General features: G+C 41.5%; 1 protein-coding gene across 2 annotated transcripts; it reads left to right on the forward strand.

The window, feature by feature from the left end:
- The first annotated feature begins 839 nt into the window (after positions 1-839).
- Positions 840-17,460, forward strand: LOC123120018 (CCR4-NOT transcription complex subunit 11). Of its 2 annotated transcripts, none has more exons than XM_044540010.1 (13): positions 840-1,124; positions 2,649-2,753; positions 8,209-8,295; positions 8,449-8,502; positions 8,619-8,764; positions 8,872-9,019; positions 9,097-9,234; positions 9,459-9,530; positions 9,608-9,681; positions 9,784-9,925; positions 14,512-14,590; positions 16,807-16,915; positions 17,027-17,460. In XM_044540010.1, exons 1-12 carry the CDS (start codon positions 954-956, stop codon positions 16,902-16,904), a joined length of 1,314 nt encoding a protein of 437 aa, XP_044395945.1. In that variant the 5' UTR covers positions 840-953; the 3' UTR covers positions 16,905-16,915; positions 17,027-17,460. The 2 variants fall into 2 exon arrangements, with proteins under 2 accessions (XP_044395945.1, XP_044395946.1); XM_044540011.1 differs by having other exon boundaries at positions 17,122-17,460.
- The last annotated feature ends 1,187 nt before the right edge of the window (positions 17,461-18,647 follow it).

The raw sequence follows: 18,647 nt of genomic DNA on the forward strand, positions 1-18,647 counted from the left end.
CATGGAAAGCGTGCCAAGACTCTTCGAGCCCTTACTAACCACGTGGGCGTTGTGGAAGCACATAAACTCTATTGTGTTTGACGGGATGAGACCGGATGTACAGCTTATCCTATGACGGATTGCCTCTGAGTGTGTATCATGGAAGCAGGCAGGCATCTTGCATGAAGATTTTCTAATCACCTTTGCAGGGGTAGATGGGCGGGCGGCCGATGAGTAGTCCTATGTAATGTAATGTGGCGTGGGATGGAGTGCGTTTCTCTGTGAACGCTTTGTAAATAACCGTGGACGGGGTTCTTCCCCTTCTTCTCTTAATATATGATACGCACACTCGTGCACATTCAAGAAAAAAAGGGTTTTTTGTCTCCCGTTGCAACGCACGGGCATTTGTGCAATATATCCCTTTTGGAGCTCGGGCTCCAGTGAGGCCTCCAAATTCAAATTTGAAATTTCACTGAAATTCATATTTTTATATTTCAAAAAATCTGAAAAAATTACAGATATACATGAAGGCATAATACACATGTGCGTAACTTTTCAGTTCAAAATACATTGAAATAAGGGTTGTGCAAAAAAGACAAATCTGTGGCTGTTTAACACATGATACTATTCATCCTCTCAGGCCATGAATTTGTTTTTTTTATAGGTCGCAACTCAAGGTATTTCATCATGAATTTTTACACACGTGTGAGTTACATCCTTACATACATGCATATATTTTTTAGAATTTTTTGAACCATAAAAGTTTGAATTTAAATTTTTCAAAAATAAAGGCCTCCATGGAGCTTGGCCTCCAAAACGCCTTTCTCTATATATAATATGTACATATTTTCACAGCCCGTCCGATCCACATCCTCAAGTCGCCTACTCTCCCACTGTCCCCGAATCTCTCACCCGAGAGGGGAAAACCCAAAACTACAAAAATCTCGCCGCCGACCACCGCCACAGCGACGGCCATGTCGGTGGACGCCCCCGTCCCGACGCTGCGTCCGGAGGAGCGGGCAGGCCTCCTGGCGCTGCTCGCATCCGCTGCGCGCCCGCTGGCCGACGTTGTAGCCGACTTCCTCGCGCGCTTCCCCCGCGAGCGCCGCCTCCGCGTCGGCGCTACGCTCTGCTTCCTCCTAGAGGCAAGCCACGACCCTCCTCCCCCCCACCCGCCCTCTCCCCCCTCGTACGCTCCCGTGAGACTCATCCAGCTCCCCGCGATGCGAGAGCTAGCTTGCTTCGTTCGCCAGATTGGGTCGGAGACCCCTTTGCGATGGAATGGATCGGGCACTTGTTTGGTCTGGTTTGCTTAGCGTTTGTGCTGGGTGGTTAGATTTAGTGCGCTTTGCTGTGCCCAGGGTGTCTGAGAGTTTCACTTTCACTTGACTGGGTTAGGCCTCGAACGAACAAGGGCTTGATTAACTGACGATCTGCGAAGATTTGCAGCCTCGGAGGTCACTATGTCTCCTGTTTCAAAGTTGGATCGAATTTTAATGGATTTGTAGATGGCAATAAGTTTACTACTTTCTGAGACTCCATTTGGAGTTTACTGCTATAGCTGCACATTGTCTTCTAAAGATATAGCACCGCTGAGATTTTGTATTACATTGCACGGCAGGGGTTTGTATTCATGGTAGAATCAAGCAAATACTCGGTGATCAGTGTGCTGTGTCTGATTTATTTGCTTAGGTATCCTTCTCAGGATGCCATAAGATTTGCGAACATTTCTTGTAGTGAAAAGGAAAATAAGAGGCTAAAAATAGTTCATTACCATCTTATGTATTAATTGTTTTTTCTTCAAGCACACTAATGGATCATAAAAAATAATTCCCAACAAGATGCCCATGTAAAAACCTAAAAAGTCTGTGACCTGAATCGTTCCATACATTGTTACAAATATTGGCCTATTAACTGCTATTCGCCCCCCCTCCGATACGAGAAAAGGCCTATTCGGCCCATTAACTGGGAGGCCCAGTTAATCAGTCTGATAAGTTGATTTATCTGTTGTCAGACCGAATTATTGGTTGGAGCGATTAACTGGGCACATATTTTGGCCCAAAACTACTCCTATGCCAATAATGTACAAGAAGTATTGTTGTTGTGCTGCTCTCCTTTGATGTTAGATAGTGATGTACAATTACTACTGCTGTGTTGTTGTTGTTGTTGCTGCTGCTCTTATATGTATCTGGACATCATCAGAACATCAAGGTAACACTCTTCCGTGTTGCTATGTAGCCTATGATTGCATATTTAGACATTCAGTACAATGCATGTTGCTATGTAGCCTCAAATATATAGATATGACCCGAGTTAACCTACCGATAAATGGGTTACCGATATATTCAGTTAAATGGCCGATTTGCTGATTAATCCCTTATCAGCCCCTGACCGATATGGTACCAGTTACTGATATCCTGAACAGTGGTTCCATAGCACCTGTAGGCCTCTAAAACATTGCAACCATCAAGGTGTTTCACCTAAGCTGGATGCTGCTACATATAGTGACTGACAGACTTTGTAATGTCTGTTTGAAATTTTTGAAGAATTTGTTACTAATGTATCTTGTTCGTAATAGTAATTAATATGGAGATGTCTGTTTACCTCCTTTGTTTCACAGAACAAATGGAGTTTGAAGTTTGATGTGTTATTTTTATCTATTTGACTAGGACAAGAAAATGCTTCATGCAACCGGTCGTCTAATCGCATTTGCAATTCTTCATCAGAGCTATTCCTCACAGCCAGTAAATCCCTATGTTCCTCTGCTGTTAAATGTAAGTTCAAAACCTTGTTTTCCAATTATGTGTGATTTAGATCATTATGGACAAACTTCCATTTCCCCCCTCCAACATACATAAAACATAAATATGTGAACTTGCAAAGCTTCTTTGATACGTTTATGATTGCTAGGGCATGAATCATAAAGTTTTTGATAGTTTATTGTCGTATAGTCAAAGAAAAATTGAGTGCAAGACGTTAGGCGAGCATTTTGCCTCTGCCTAGCGCCTAGCTCGACGCGGTGCCGGCGTTTGTGCGGACATGATAGCAGGGGCGGCTGGGTGCATTTTTGTACGGATATGGCACACATTTATTTTTCGGAGCATCTTTCAGCTCTACAGCATTGACCCATTGAAGTCCACTATGGAACCCTAGCATGCCAACCCAATCTGAACCGTCTACATGCTCTAATCTGAACTGTCCATTTGCTCTCCTTTATCTCTTTCTTTTGCCTGCTGCCTTCCAGACACGCATCAGTCTTCTGGTCACATCTCCCCCACCGTTCCCTCTCCTTACCCAATGCCATCACCACCAAAGCACCTTACCGGCCACCTATTCTACCGCCCAGGGCCAAAGTGAGGCATTTTGCCTCCGCGCAGCGCCCAGGCGTGCTTAAGTGAGCGCCTAATTTTATGCTTATAGTTAAGGGATATTTACGCTAGCATAACACATCGATGTATTATTGTCTGTTATAGTTTCTGATCTGGCAACCAAGTTTCATTTGCAATTTCATGTGTGCCTTCAGGGAAATGATTGCGCGAATTGGAGGATTGTTTGTTATTGAATCCATTTTGACTTTGGATTCCTTCCTTGAAATTAGTCTTATAGTTTGCACTTTGTCTTCCGCCTTCTATAATACTAGAGGGTGACGCGCGCTTTGCCGCGCCGTCCTTTAGTCGGGAGTTGCTACAGTCCGGTGACTCCTTGTGTGTTTCACCTGAGTTGGAGGCTTCTAATTATGTCGGTGTTGTTTTTTATTTTTGTTGGCTTCGTTCTTACTCTGGTGATGGCTTCTGATGTGCGATGTGGTGGCTGCTTGGTTACGCACATCAGCAAACAGTGAGAAAATAAAGTCTACCAACTTAAGTCCTCTCCTGAGTCCATCGATGCCAAAACTGAAAACAGAAGCAAGGCAAGGTTCACATCAGTATTATCTATTCACCGTACCCACATAAGTGAGTCTTCCCAATTAATATTAAAGTAAAGTATATTTGTCACAAACAAGAAAATGATGTATGTATAGGCCTAACACCGCAAAAGAATCATGCAAAGCACCAACGTTATAATTCACCGGATCTCACAATTAAGAGAAGTACCCAAACACATACATAAGCAATAGAACCAGACCCAACAGGGTCAACTTCAAAGAAAACAAAAATCTCATCAAATCTCTTGTAGAACATCTCTCCACAAAATCTCTGGCATCTTTGATTGGTATGGACAGAGCCTTATCACAAAACATAAGAAAGCCCTGGAATCTATTGGTCTAAGTGAAGCTTTAAAAAGTCCTCCTCAAATTCATAGAGGTCTAACAGAAGTAAAGAAACCCTTGCTTTATATATACAATAGGTCAGGAATATCCTCGGCTTTCCTCCCTGCAAGAATCACTTGCCGCTCCAAGAATCAATGGTACTGGAGCTAAATAACAAGAGTAGTTCTAGAATAACCTTGGCTATGCTCTCTCCTAAGAATCACACATGTTCCTCAACACGCAAAGAATCATTGATACTGAAGTTGAATAATACTGGCCTTGGAAGTAAAGGACACACGCTTGTCTAGGAAAATATAGTTAGTTTCAGCTAGAATTTACAAAAAGAATCACATCTCGAGCTCACATGCAATGTTGCATATGTCTCATAACTAATGCAACTTTTGCCGCACAGATATAATCATAAACAAGAAAAAACAAAAGTTAACCCGAATGTCTCCTATCAAAGATCACAAAAACAACATGAATAGAAATTATATGAGTGATTATGTACAAGGTCTATGGACAGGGGTGCGTGGAAGCTTGCTATCCATGTGCCAGAGCCATGAGTTGGTTGCGAGATCTTATGGGTTTCACCTCTAGCCTACCCCAACTTGTTTGGGACTAACGGCTTTGTTGTTGTTGATTATGTACAAGGTTATTTCCAAAACTGGGCTCATTTCATATGAATACCAGAGTTAAGGCATACTATATGGGTTTATATCCCCATTCCCCACACTACTTTTTAAGGCTGCAACACAATTGATATCCACTATATAATTTCCAAAGGGAAATAAAATATTGCAATCAGATAAAGAGGAAAACTGAATAGCCAATCTTTGTGTCATTTTATGGAGGTAGCCAAACTGACATTACATACTCCAGGGCACTTCTTCTTTATACAAGCTACTAATATAAAAAATACAAAAGGTTGAGGAGTGTCTCTTGACATCTTACAACCATAAATGAAAGAGCGTGATAAACTTACGAACTGCGGAAAACTGGAAAACATAACAGCATGACGATAGAAGCATTAATATAGTTCTTGAGCCTTGTTTATATCAGTGTAAACACCAAATTAGCGTTGGCATTTCTTTTGCACTGAGGGCACCATATTGTAGAGTAATTTTTGCCAAATATAACAGAAAATAATGGAGAAACTCCAATAACAAGTACATGTGATTATTTCTTAGCATATCAGTTTATTCAAAGCAATTATTTCAGTCTAACGTAATAGACTGAGATACAAAATGGAACACTGCTATTCTGGCCTAAAAAAATGAATCAAATATCAAAGTCAATTGGAACTTAAATATGTAGGACAGATAGCACCAACCTATTGGAACTTGCATACGGATAATAGATAACAGTATAACACCAACCTCGATCTACCAGGATGTGCAATTGTTGACCAACCGATGCATTTTGATCCACCGAAGAATGCCTCAGCCTCCTAATGGTAGCACCACCATATTTAGCAGCGGAAGTAGTAGCAAAAATTTCACCTGAACGTGGTTAAGTGCTTAATTTATAGCTTAAACTTGTCAATAGAAGAGCAGAGTAGAGTTGAAATTCAAATACCTATAGCTAGAGAGAATATCTGAATACTTGTACTTTTCTTAGGCAAAAACAGGTGCCAATGACATCTTCCATAGAATAATAAAGATGCATATGTGTTTTCCTGAATTCCAGCTAGTAATATGATCCACCTACCAAATGAAATGTACACACAAAACAGAACAGAGATTCGAATTGAAACAACAGATGCACACATCCTAATAGGTTCTAGAAATATCATCAGAAATTTCAGGCTGAAACTTGATTGCCTCGTATATCATTTGGAGGACAAAAGGATGCCACAATGTTATCAATCAAACATACCTGCATGAATCACGTAAATATCACTTGGTTTAAGCAGAGTTTTAGTGATCCAAATCTGGTAGAAATTAGCACTGGCCATATTGAGTTTTTCTCAAACTTGTCATTCGAATTATCTTTGTATACCTCCTGCGAGATGTCGTTGAATATATGGACATTTCAAACATGCACATGTCAAGTTAGGACTGTTGGACGACAATATGGTAAATCTGAATATTACATTGAGTGACTGCAAACAATCAAGGCTTCAAACCAGAGAGTCCAGGTGTTGCATTTGGCGATGTAAAGCAACGATAGAAGACCTTGCTACTGATTGACAATAGAGTAAAAATTAGCATTACATGTGACATGATATAAATGTGTATACATGGTGTACTCCACTTGAGACTGAACCATATGCCTCCATTAACCAAAAAGTAAAGGAACCAGATCTTTTTTTGTTGTCCATCCATATTCCATTCTGGCAACTTGGATCTGCATATATGGCACATAATTACAAACATCATTTTTTTCCTTAAGCCGATAATTCTATTAATCGAACTGTAAGGATTGACAGTCCACCACAATATAGACATTACTATCTAATAAGATATATTCAGTCTTTTTGGTTATTGAGCTAAATCTTGGATCCACAAAAAAAATCAAAGTAGTCCAAACAAAGACTTTTAATTATTGAGGCAAAAATTCTTTAGAGATCTTAACAACAAACGAACTAATTTTCAAACATGCATGTTTTGAGCAGTGCGAGCACATGTTGCAAACTCACCTAGCTGGGTGCAGAGCCCTTTCCCAAATCAACCAAATTGCAATGGTTCGCTGCTCCAATCCTGACTCCCGAGCACCCCACATATCCTCCATGGTTTTTGCTCCAAGACTAAGCAGCCACCATATTCTCCATGGTTTGCGGCTACTGCAGAATAAATGGCTTCTTTAGAGGAGAAAGGGAAACATCCGAGAGAAGAGAAAGGAAGGAGGTGCGGTCACCTATCGAGCTCCCGACAGATCGTCTTCGTCTCTCCAGCGATGACACCACGGACTACTCGGTCTGCTCATCCGCCTCTCCGACGTCGTGAGCCGATGGGTGAGAACGATGACAGAGCCTAGACGGCCTTAATCGGGGGACAAGGAGGTCTCAGGAGGGCCCTTCTTCTGGTGGCTAACGCCGGAGGAGCTAGGATGAGGGGCGGCGGCAGCAAGTCGGAGTTGGGCGGCGGCAGCTGGGAACCCTAGCGCGCAGGACACTCTCGGGGTGAGGAGGAGAGAGCGGGGAGGCCCAACTGCAGCACGTTGAACAGCCTACACAATATGGGCCTAGGCGGTAAATATCTCTCTCTCACCTGATGACAGGTCGGACCCACGCGATTTTCACAGCCTCGATCAACCAGGAAGCTCCAATTCGTGGGAGCTTAGTAACTGTACTGATTGCCAGGTTCCCTTTACTCAATATCTGGCTTTAGCTTCTAACATAAGGACCCTTGAATCCTTACATTTCAGTCCTCATGTTAGTACTGTAGCCCAAAATATAAACTTTGATGTTGCTTCTAGCTTCTCCATTGGATTTTATGGCCGTTCTTTTGAGTTTTGAATTTGAACTCCAGAAGTTGATATTTTGAACATCAGATCAAAGTCTCTTATCCAACACTGAGAATAGTTTGAGCTCTTGCTGATCTCTTCTTGGGCCACAACATATAATTTCGCCCTGTCTAGCTTAGCTTGTTAGTCTGAAAGCCTTACACTGTAAGATCAATGGCTTCTTTTGGGATTCTTCTGTTTACGGAATTATGGCAAGTAGAAGCGTCCTGATCTTTTAGAACAGTTAATTTGGCTAATTTATGGGGATTGTGCGCAATCTTATTCGAATGAGTGAATTGTGGTTGCACTACTCTTCATGAGTTGACACCAACCTGTCCAAGTGCATAGTTCAGCATGATTTTATAGTTTTGAAGCAGCTGCTTCTTTGCCTCTATGACCAGTGGATATAACTTTCTTTTGAAAAAAAAAGCGATGGCAACAATGGAAGAACTGCCAAATTCATCACCCTTCAGCTTGTTGGCATTAGATTAGCTGTTTATCATTCTTGAAGTTTTGATATTTGTTATCAACAGGCAGCTTGTGATGAATCATCAGATAAATCAGAACAAGCATTTGTCCAACTTTTGTTGACTTCGTCCAGCGGAGACAATAACAATGAGGTCTTTTCTTCTGCTCTTTGACTTGTCCATAAAATACCTATGATATAATCAAATATGCAGTGGGGCCTTGATATAGTTATCTCTTGATTTATCCTTGTCGACAAGTGTAGTTTGTCTATCCATGCTAAGTTTGGCGGTGCTCTATTTTGTCAGGTGCTGCAAAAGTCAGCTGTAGATTACGTAAATGGGCCTGTTTCTGCATCACAGGTAGACTGTTAAACTTTTGTTTAATAAAGGAACTGATTGAATATAGTTATGTAAACTATATGTAGATTATTTCCAATATTAACGGCCTCTTAACTCAGGGTCATCTGTTTATTTAGGCCTTATTGCCACGGGAACAGCTTGAGAAGCAATTCTGCAGGAGTATTGTACAGCCTCAGCCTCAAGTTAGTAGTTTCAGAAGCGCTACTGTTAGATGTGCTATACCAGATCCAGATATACCTCAGAGTTGTGCCAATTCATCAGAGTATGTATGCTCAGCTGCCTCCACAAAGTTAGAATGTGCTGCTTGTTATTTCTTCTTGGGCTTTTCCTTATGAACATGTTACTTTTTAAAATCACATCATTTTCTAGGATATCAGCGCCTGGAAGCAAACAAAAATCTACTTCCGATGATAGAGATTCTGCTCTTGTTGCTTTACTCCAAGAAAAATCATGGGGAAGACTGGGTCCCCAATGGATACGGCCGAACCCCCCAAGACTTCATATACTTGATGGGGAGGTAACGTATTCAGCCAAGAGTTGTATTTTCATACCAGTTCTATTGTTAATATGACTGTACTTGCTCTGAAAATACAGTTACAGTGGCTGAATCCTGACAACAATCATGAGCTATTATGGGATTATAGCATGTGTGCTGAAACGAGTCGTGGGGCTGCGATCCGTGATTTGATTGCCAGAGCCTTAAAAGGTCCACTTGTACCTGCTCAACAGGAGGTTCGCTGCTCCATTCTAGTATTTCTATTATATCAATTTAGGGAGAAATGAGTGTTTCAATAAATATTTAGGCAGCTGTAGTATTTCCAAAGATTCTTTGCGTTCTCTTGAATCTTCAAGTTATTCAGCCTGATGCTGGATAATGCTACTCATGCAAACACATTCATTTGCGTGCAACATATTTTCATATGGTGCAAGCCTAATTTGTTCGCAGCTTTTCACAGCAAGTTGTTATAGAATTGGTGAAGGACTCTAAGCTAGTCTATCACTGCGGGATGACTCCACAGAAACTTCCAGTATGTATACTCTTGACAATATTTATCTCCTCACACTTTTCATGTATTCCGTCTGACATATTTTTCTATGGTTTCAGGACCTTGTTGAGCATAATCCACTCATTGCTGTAGAGCTTCTTTCGAAGCTTATGAACTCTCCTGACATTGCAGGGTAATGTCTGTTTCTTTTCTCAGGCATGTTCTGTTATCGTGAAAATTGTGATGGCCTCTGCGCCAGCTTCCTCTATCTTAGTACTGATCCTCCTCCTTTTAGTTATTTTGATGTTCTTGTGCACATGGAGATGAGCCTGCATTCGATGGAAGTTGTAAACAGACTTACTACTGCGGTTGAACTCCCGACAGGATTTGTCCACGAATACATCTCAAATTGTATTCAATCTTGTCAAAACATTAAGGTTTGTTCTTGTTCTTCCAATTCATTCAATTAGAAATTGATGACATAATTAATTGGAGCGATGACGTATATTTGCAGAATAACTCATTCAAATTGATGGTTACATGATATTGTGTTAATACTTACTAGCAAAAAATGCCTGTGCGTTGCAACGGAAGAAGAAAACAAATTACAGCCCATCCATCCTCGCCAATACACACTTGTCTCCGTCCTTATAAAAAATCCTGTTGCAAGAACATAAGTGGTCAACTATTGTGGTGGAAATTCAGTAATAAGTGACATGCACATTTGAAGTTTCCTGTGCGTTGCAACGGGAGAAGAAAACATATCACAGGCCATCCCTCCTCTCCAATACACATTTGTCTCCGTCCTTTATTTCAACACAATACCCCACATGTGTTTCCGCTTATATTCCTTTCTGTCCTCATAGACGGTGGCAGTGATGCCCAGTTAGTTGTGGCCCAGTTATCTTATCGTTATTAGGGGCTTAGCCCAATTATCTTATTAGGAGGATTATATAAACTCGTGTAAGGACCCGTTTTGGGATTAAGCAAGAAGCAATCATATTTGCTCGGCTTCCTTAGGGAGCCGGGAAACCTAACCCTAGTCGCCGTCCCTGCGCTCTCTCTCTCTCGCGCGCACGCAACGACGGCGCCCCAGCGCCGGCGACCACGCCTTCCTCCACGCCATCCTTCCTTCCACCCCTACAACCTGAGACCACGCGCTGGTAGGGATCCGGTTCCTACCAATAATGGAGGCAACAACTAAGAGAATATGATGAATCTAAGTGAAACCTTTTGCTTGTGCATGAACTCTAACAGTAAATAACTACATGGTTGTTTACATGTACAAAAATCAATCATCAAAGCAGCAAAACAATGTGATTATGTTAAAAAAAATCTGCTTCATAGACTAAAACGCATGCATAGGGAAATTACTGGCCTATTATACCTAGTATTGTATGAAATAAATACATAATCTTCTAGTATTTTCTCACTAACTCCTGACAAGCCAATCAACTAACTCGTCGGCGTGCTGTCCATCTCTTCACTGTTCTTCTAATCTAATCTATATCTATACTTTTTTTTACTAATAAAGCGAGGTGCGTTTCTCCAGTTTTTTCATCCGTTCACCGTCGAAATTTATTTTTCTATCCGAGGTGGTACTAAATTTTTATGTGTCCGTCTGTTCTTTTAGCAATCCAGAATTTCGTACTTGGCCCTCACACACTGTGGGCCAGCGGAAGCCAGCCCACTTATTTGCCTGCCCATGTAGCCGCAAAAGGCCTATTTCTCGCCCTGTGCGGTAGATAGTCGGTGTTTGCCCAGGACGGCCAAGACTGGGCCGGCCCGTTCTGTTTTCCCGTCCAAATTTATTTTTATTTTTACCTTATTTCGTAATTCAAATTTTTTAAAAAAGTTCAGAATTTGAATTTTTGTCAAATTTTGGAAAAATGTTCGAATTACAATATTTTCTTCCCCTTTTTTAAAATATTTGGAAAATTAATTTATTTTCTCGTTCCAAATTTTTTCAGATTCATAAATATTACCAAATTGTTTGGGATTTAAAGAACATGTATTTTAAAAAATAATCGAAATTTGAAATATATTATTGTTTTAGCAAAATGTTCACAGATTCAAAATAATGTCCGTGTTTAGAAACACAATTTATAAAATTGTTCGGAATGTTCAAAACATGTTCCACTTTCAAAAGTCGGTCACAAATTTAAAAAATATTTGGGTTTTGATAAGAGGTTCATGTCTTCAGAAAACGATGTTTTTCAAATTTTGTTCATGTTTTTTTTTCCAATTGGACATGATATTAAAAACATTCTTCGTAATTTCAAAAAATGTTCACGTTTCCAAGAATATTTAGTAATTCATATTTTTTAAAAAGTTCAAAAAATATTTTAAATCCGACGTTGCATTGTGTTCTTAAATATTCGCGCTGACCATTGGTTAGCAGTAGGCGTTTGTTGCCGTGGCTTGCGGCACATGGTCGGGTCTTTAAGGTCATGTGTTCAATCGTTCAACATGTCGTCTTTTTGGATTATTACTCGTGCCTTGCAAACACAGGTTATTTTGGTGCCTGCCAGTGGGCTGGCCCAGACGCGAACTGTTGTGCATCCCACGCGCTATTTGACGCAACGCGAACTGTTGTGCATCCCACGCGCTATTTGACGCAACTAGCGTCATATAGTAGCTCCCACGCAGCTGCCCTAAGAAAAGAAAAAAAAATACGTATAGATTTTGTTCCGTCCATTCTACACGTAGTTCCCCAATTTTTTCGGTTATCCCTGGTGTGGGCCAAACTGGACCTACCATGTATTTCTTTTTCTTTCGGACGGACGAGCAGCAAGAAATATAAGGCGTGAGGGGATTGAACTATGAACCTTCCCTATTGTGCCGACAGATAAAACCAACTCAGCTAGCTTGCAATTATGATAGGAACAGTTCCATCTTGGAATTTTATACTAAATCACACCAGTTTTTATATGTCTCTAAGTTGTCTGGAAATAAGGAGGTTGTGTGAGAATACGGAAGTTGTCTCGAGAATCATGAGCAGAACGGGGACTCCACAAATTATTGCCGGAGGTAACTTGCATATGCCAATAAAAGACAATATGCTGGCACGTGCTAATTTTTATGAAAAAGTTGGTGTTTTCAAAAAATGTTGTGAATTTTAAAAGATGTTCCTGTTTCAAACTTTGTTTGCGTTTTTCTGAAAGTGTACATCATTTTCAAAAAAGAGTTCAGGATTTTAAAAATGGTTTATGTTTCCTACAATATTCAGAAACTTCATACCTTTAAATTTCCTCAATTGAAAGGAAAAGTAGATTGAATAACTCATGGGCCTTCTCTGGCGTACGATGACGTAACAAAACTCTTAAATGCCCTCGATCAATGAATGGAAAAATAGCGGATTGATTATTTCACACCTGGCGAAACCGAGAAGCTAAATGTTCCTTTTTCATGTGCACATAGGGTTTTGCTTGCACATATAATTCTCACCAACTTTAAATGCATACTATTTCCCCCCGTTGCAACGCACGGGCATATGTGCTTCATATATATATATATTGTAGATCCAAATACAGATATATGTTGCATAGATGACAAAGCTCTAGCTCAAGCAGACCTCACAAATTTAGAGTTTATACATCTATTTATCGTGGCCGCATGAAGGCCGACCAGTCAGTTGCGTGCGATCCGCCCCAAGCCCCCAAGTCGCCTCCCTGCGCATTCTTAACTGCCGTGTTTGGTCATGTGACTCATGTCACCACACAAAGAAACCACCATCAGCTGCAATTAACTCTGATCAGGCACACACGGAGTAAAAAAAAGCTTTGCATAGAAAATATATCTTACATGTGCATATATACAGCCTCCTCCCTTCAATGTCATAACAGCCCATACCTATTTGTAATAAAGTTATGGATGTTTGTGTGAATTGGTTTTTGTATTACTTGTCATGTTGCCAATTTGAATTAAATTCAAACCTTCCAAACATCTGTGTTGTAATTTATAATAAAGTTATGGATGTTTTTGTAATTTGTGGACCCTACTTTTTCCTTTTTCTGTTTTTTCTGTTTTTTTTTCTTTTTTTAAATATGGAAACTGTTTTTTCTGTTTGACTGGGCCGGCACCAAATCTTTTCTCTTTCCCTAAGCCTTCGGGAACGGGCCCACCAGGCCCAGCTAGCTCCCACTCTAAAAATAGCCCGATCCCCACTTCCTAAAAAAAAGCCTGATCCTCTCTCCCTCCCTTGTCTCTTCCCTCACGTGCCGTCACACACGCACCGCACAGCCACGCAGAGATCGTGCGCCTCGCACCTCCTTAGCCTCGCCGGCAAGCTCTTTACCCTGCTAGCACACCCTCCACAACCTCTGGCCGGCCTCCCGAGCTGTAGCTGCAGTGTCGGCCGGCGAGCCCTTCGCCGCGCCAGCACCTCCCCTGTCCGGTCGTCCCGAGCGCCGGCTTCGCCTCCTGTAGCCGTGGCGTCGGCAACCTGCGCCCATGGGGATATCGAACCTTGGCATGTTGATTAGCTTTTATTCAGTCACTCCCTCTATTTCACTATTACTGTCATCGGCCTCAGGACATTCTCTTTGAACCGTTTGAAATTTGTTTTCCATGGAAAAAGAAAATCAAAGGAGAGGTTATTGCTATATTTCCAGTCTTTGCGCTTACTTGAATGCTTCGAAAGTGGCTAGGCTGTTGTGTTATGTAAGTTAATATATTTAATGATTCCTTGTCTATGCACATATTGGGATGTGGTTAGTTACTGTGGTACACAGAGAGTAGTTCAGGTTATTTTGCCCATGTGAATAACTGAATAAGCCACTGTCTTGTTTTGTGAGTTAAATGCTTGCATAATTGACAGCTATTTTTGCTAACCCATGTGTAATTGGCAGCTCTTATTCTACTTTTTGCATCACTGATGAATAATTTGTGTACTTTAATAACATTGTCTACTCATAAGAAAATCTTTGTTCGCTTAGAGGCTAATGATTTTGTAATGGTCATGTCACTTAGTAAAGATTCAAATATCGCCAAATTCGTTACATATAATCATTTTCCCTTGCAGGATAAGTACATGCAGAACAGACTGGTGAGATTGGTTTGTGTTTTCCTCCAGAGCCTCATCCGAAATCAGATTATTAACGGTGAGCATGTTCTGTGTGCTTTACAGAGATTTTAATCTATACACTGTCATTTATATTTGAGTTCTCATTGATTATTAACTATTTAATTTTGCCTTCTTGATCCATAATGATTCAAGAGTATGATAACAGAACTGTACCCCTGCTGCCCCACCTCTACTTTTACTTCATATAAATGATTATTGCACAGCTATGCTTCCACAGTTCTATCTGACATTCTTTCTTGCACTGCACATCTTTGTAGGTAATTGATGTTTGTTTATTTAGCCTTATTCCTGTACTCGTACAGTATGTTGAAATGCACATTTTCTTTAGCTACTTGCCGGTTTTGCATTTAATTATAAAATGTATATTTCTGTCCTCTTGGTATAAAAAGCATGGATCAAATATCTAAGATAGAGCACCTTATGGAATTTAGAACCCGTGCATATGGGAGTCATTAGCATCGCTTAAGAAGAATGACAAGCGTGACAAAAATTCAGTTTGGTTTCATGCCTTGGTGGTCGACCATGGAAGCCATTTTCTTGATACTACAACTTATGGAGAGATACAAGGAGCAAAAGAAGGACCTGCATATGGTGTTCATTGACTTGGAGAAGGCCTACGATAAGATACCACGAAATGTCATGTGGTGGGCCTTGGAGAAAAACACAAAGACCCAACCATGTATATTACCCTCATCAAGGACATGTACAATAATGTTGTGACAAGTGTTCGAACAACAGTTTTGAACCCTTATCTTTTCGCTTTGGTGATGGATGAGGTCACAAGGGATATACAAGGAGATATCCCATGGTGTATGCTCTTTGCAATGATGTGGTGCTAGTCGATGATAGTCGGATAGTCGGATAGGGGTTGATAGAAAGTTAGAGCTATGGAGACAAACCTTGGAATCAAAAGGTTTTCGGCTTAGTAGAACTAAAACTGAGTACATGAGGTGCGGTTTTAGTACTACTTACGAGGGGGAGGTTAGCCTTGATGGGCAGGTGGTACCTCAGAAGTACACCTTTCGATATTTGCGGTCAATGCTGCAGAAGGATGGTGATATCAATGAAAACGTGAGCCATTGAATCAAAGCCGGATGGATGAAGTGGCGCCAAAGCTTCTGCCGTTCTCGTGACGAGAGTGCCATAAAAGCTAAAAGGCAGGTTGGACGGCGATTCGCAATATTGTATGGCACTGAGTGTTGGCCGACTAAAAGTCGACATGTTCAACAGTTAGGTGTAATGGAGATGCGCATGTTGAGATGGATGTATGGCCACACAAGAAATGATCGGGCCTGGAATGATGATATACGGGATAGAGTTGGGGTAACACTGATTGAAGAGAAACTTGTCCAACATCGTGTGTGATGGTTTGGGCATATTCAGCTTAGGCCCCCAAAAGATCCAGGGCATAGCGGACGGCTAAAGCAGGCTGATAATCTCAAGAGAGGTTGGGGTAGACCAAACTTGACATGGGAGGAGTCCGTAAAGAGAGATCTGAAGGACTGGAATATCACCAAAGAACTAGCCATGGAAAGGGGTGCGGAAGTTAGCTATCCACGTGCGAGAACCATGAGTTGCTTTCAAGATCTTATGGGTTTCAGCTCTAGCCTACCCCAACTTGTTGGGACTAAAGGCTTTGTTGTTGTTGTTGCATGTTGTACTAAAATGGTTTATCATTTTCTCTAAATGTTTTTTTACTGATTTGATCAAATTGATTTTCCATTCTTATCATTGTGCATAATAGTGATTTTTCAGCTAGTGGTTACCTGATTTTGGCCAATTACCATTAGAGTTTGATTAAAAACCATTTGGATGAACTGGATATCAAGTTCCATATTGTGCCTCCGAGCACGGAAAATCATAGTGGCTAGAAATGTTGTTGATACTGGGTAGATCTGTAAAACCATGTGCTAATTGTTTGCATGGTAAAGCTGAGTTACTTTTGGAATGGTTAGATAAATCTCGTATTCAGTTTTTACATGAAATAACATTTTCTTTGTTCTGCATACGACCTCTTTGATTCGTAGAAATTTTCCCTGTTTCTGACAAGAGCTGACCTATTTTCTGGGAATCGCAGATGCCCTCTTAGTGAAAGAAGCATAAACTGTATTTAAATAATTAGTTTTGGGCCAGCTAGTGCTAGTTGAAGTCACCAGCTGAAGTGGTTGCAGTTCACAATTTTTAAATGCCATGAGACGTTAGTTATGGTTGTGCATGGTTTTCTACATGCAGTTCAAGATCTTTTCATTGAGGTACAGGCATTCTGCATAGAGTTCTCACGAATAAGGGAAGCGGCTGGCTTATTCCGTCTGCTCAAATCTTTGGAGTGAAGAAACAAGTTGTACGTTATTATTTCCCATTTCTATATATCACTGTCCTGTTATCCTTTTCATAATTTTGTACATCTTGATTCTCGTAGTCTCAGCTGACTTCGTAATATCATGTTGTTCAGTATCCAAGTTTCCATGATTCTGTCCTTTGGAACTTCATGAGCTGTGGCAATATCAAGTGATAAATACTCTGTTTTTCCTCAATTCCAACTATCAGATAAGCTGGTGGTATCATTATCAAGCGTTTGGAGTTTCTGGTTCGGCGTAGTTGTCTGGCCACTCTGGGTGTTCAAGATCAGATGATGTGTGTCAATTCTTGCAAAATCTGTGGCACCCTCGCAACGACAACGCACACCCTTGTAGGAGTGGATAAAAAGGGTCGCCAATAGCAGATCCAGATGGTACACTATTTGTGGTTGGTCTACATTTAGTTCTGTTTGTATACTTGCGTTGTATGTCGACGGATAATAGATGCATGTTTTGGTCTATTCTTTTGTATCCATGTAATCGGAACAATACCTGATCTGTTTATTGTAGTCTGTTTTATTTGGTTCAACCAGGATACTGTGTCGTTCTGTCCTTGATTCATTTGCTTGTTAATGTCTTCCTTTGGGGAACAATGTTAATTCCAACTATGCTCTAAAATAATTAAAGGGGTGATTGTTATCAGGAATGCTCTATATGGTCTAATAACTACTCCCTCTGTCCCATAATATAGGACATTTTTTGACACTAGTGTAGTGTCAAAAAAACGTCTTACATTATGGGATGGAGGGAGTATTTCTTAAATGTGTTCTCTGGAATCAAAGACCTGCTAAGATCTACAGGCTTGACATATAAAGCTTGTATAAAGCTTGGCTTGTTCCGAGTGGGTTGTCATTTTACATTTTTTAATGTGGGCAGGACAGCTGCCAAATCCATTAATTGCATTGATTACAAAAGGATATGATCCATTGATTACATCGGTTACAAAAGGATATTACAAGAACATTCGAAAGGAGGAATGCACTGCATAAAAGTGAGTGCCAAAAAAGAAGAATGGAAAAAAGGCTACTTGGTATACCGAGGAAAAGTGGATGAAAACCGCAATGTCTGAAAGTTCCCTGTTCGACCCACTTTTCGCTGTTTGGTAGGGTGGGTGGGCTCTGTTGGGCTATGTCAATCTCATGCAAAAAACGCTCTCCGCTATGCTCGATCGAAGCACCACACACAGGCCTGCCGGGTCGAGCGAGGCTGAGGCCGCACTGGAGAAAAATCTCCCCCCGACCCACTTTCCTCGAACGACCAACCCGGCCCTGCCCTCGCGCGACCCCCCACCCCCCTCCCCTCGCGCGACCCCATCCAAACCTAGCCGCCAGCGCCCGTCCGCCGCTGGTCCCCTCGCGCTACCCCGCCGCCAGTCCCATCTCCCGCCCGCCGCCGGTCCTCTCGCGCTACCTCGCCGACGCCTCGCCCCTGTGCCTGGCCGTTCCGCCACTCGTCGCCGGCCTGCCCCTGCTCCCGGCCGGCCTCAACTCACCGCCGCCGCCGGAGTACATCCTGACACGGGAGAGGTAGTAGATCCGCCCCTTTCTTCCCTTCCCCCGCCTTCCTCCTCTCTTCCTTCCCCTATCCCTGTCCTTCCTGCCTCGGCTCCCAACCTTGAACAGGGAAGAGCCCGAGCCCTTGTTGCTGTACAGAGAAACACAGCCGAGTACAGAAAAATTTATGCATGAAGGAATTTATTGAACTATTTATCTTCTC

This window comes from Triticum aestivum, chromosome 5D, assembly GCF_018294505.1.
Source record: "Triticum aestivum cultivar Chinese Spring chromosome 5D, IWGSC CS RefSeq v2.1, whole genome shotgun sequence".
Classification (NCBI taxonomy): domain Eukaryota; kingdom Viridiplantae; phylum Streptophyta; class Magnoliopsida; order Poales; family Poaceae; genus Triticum; species Triticum aestivum.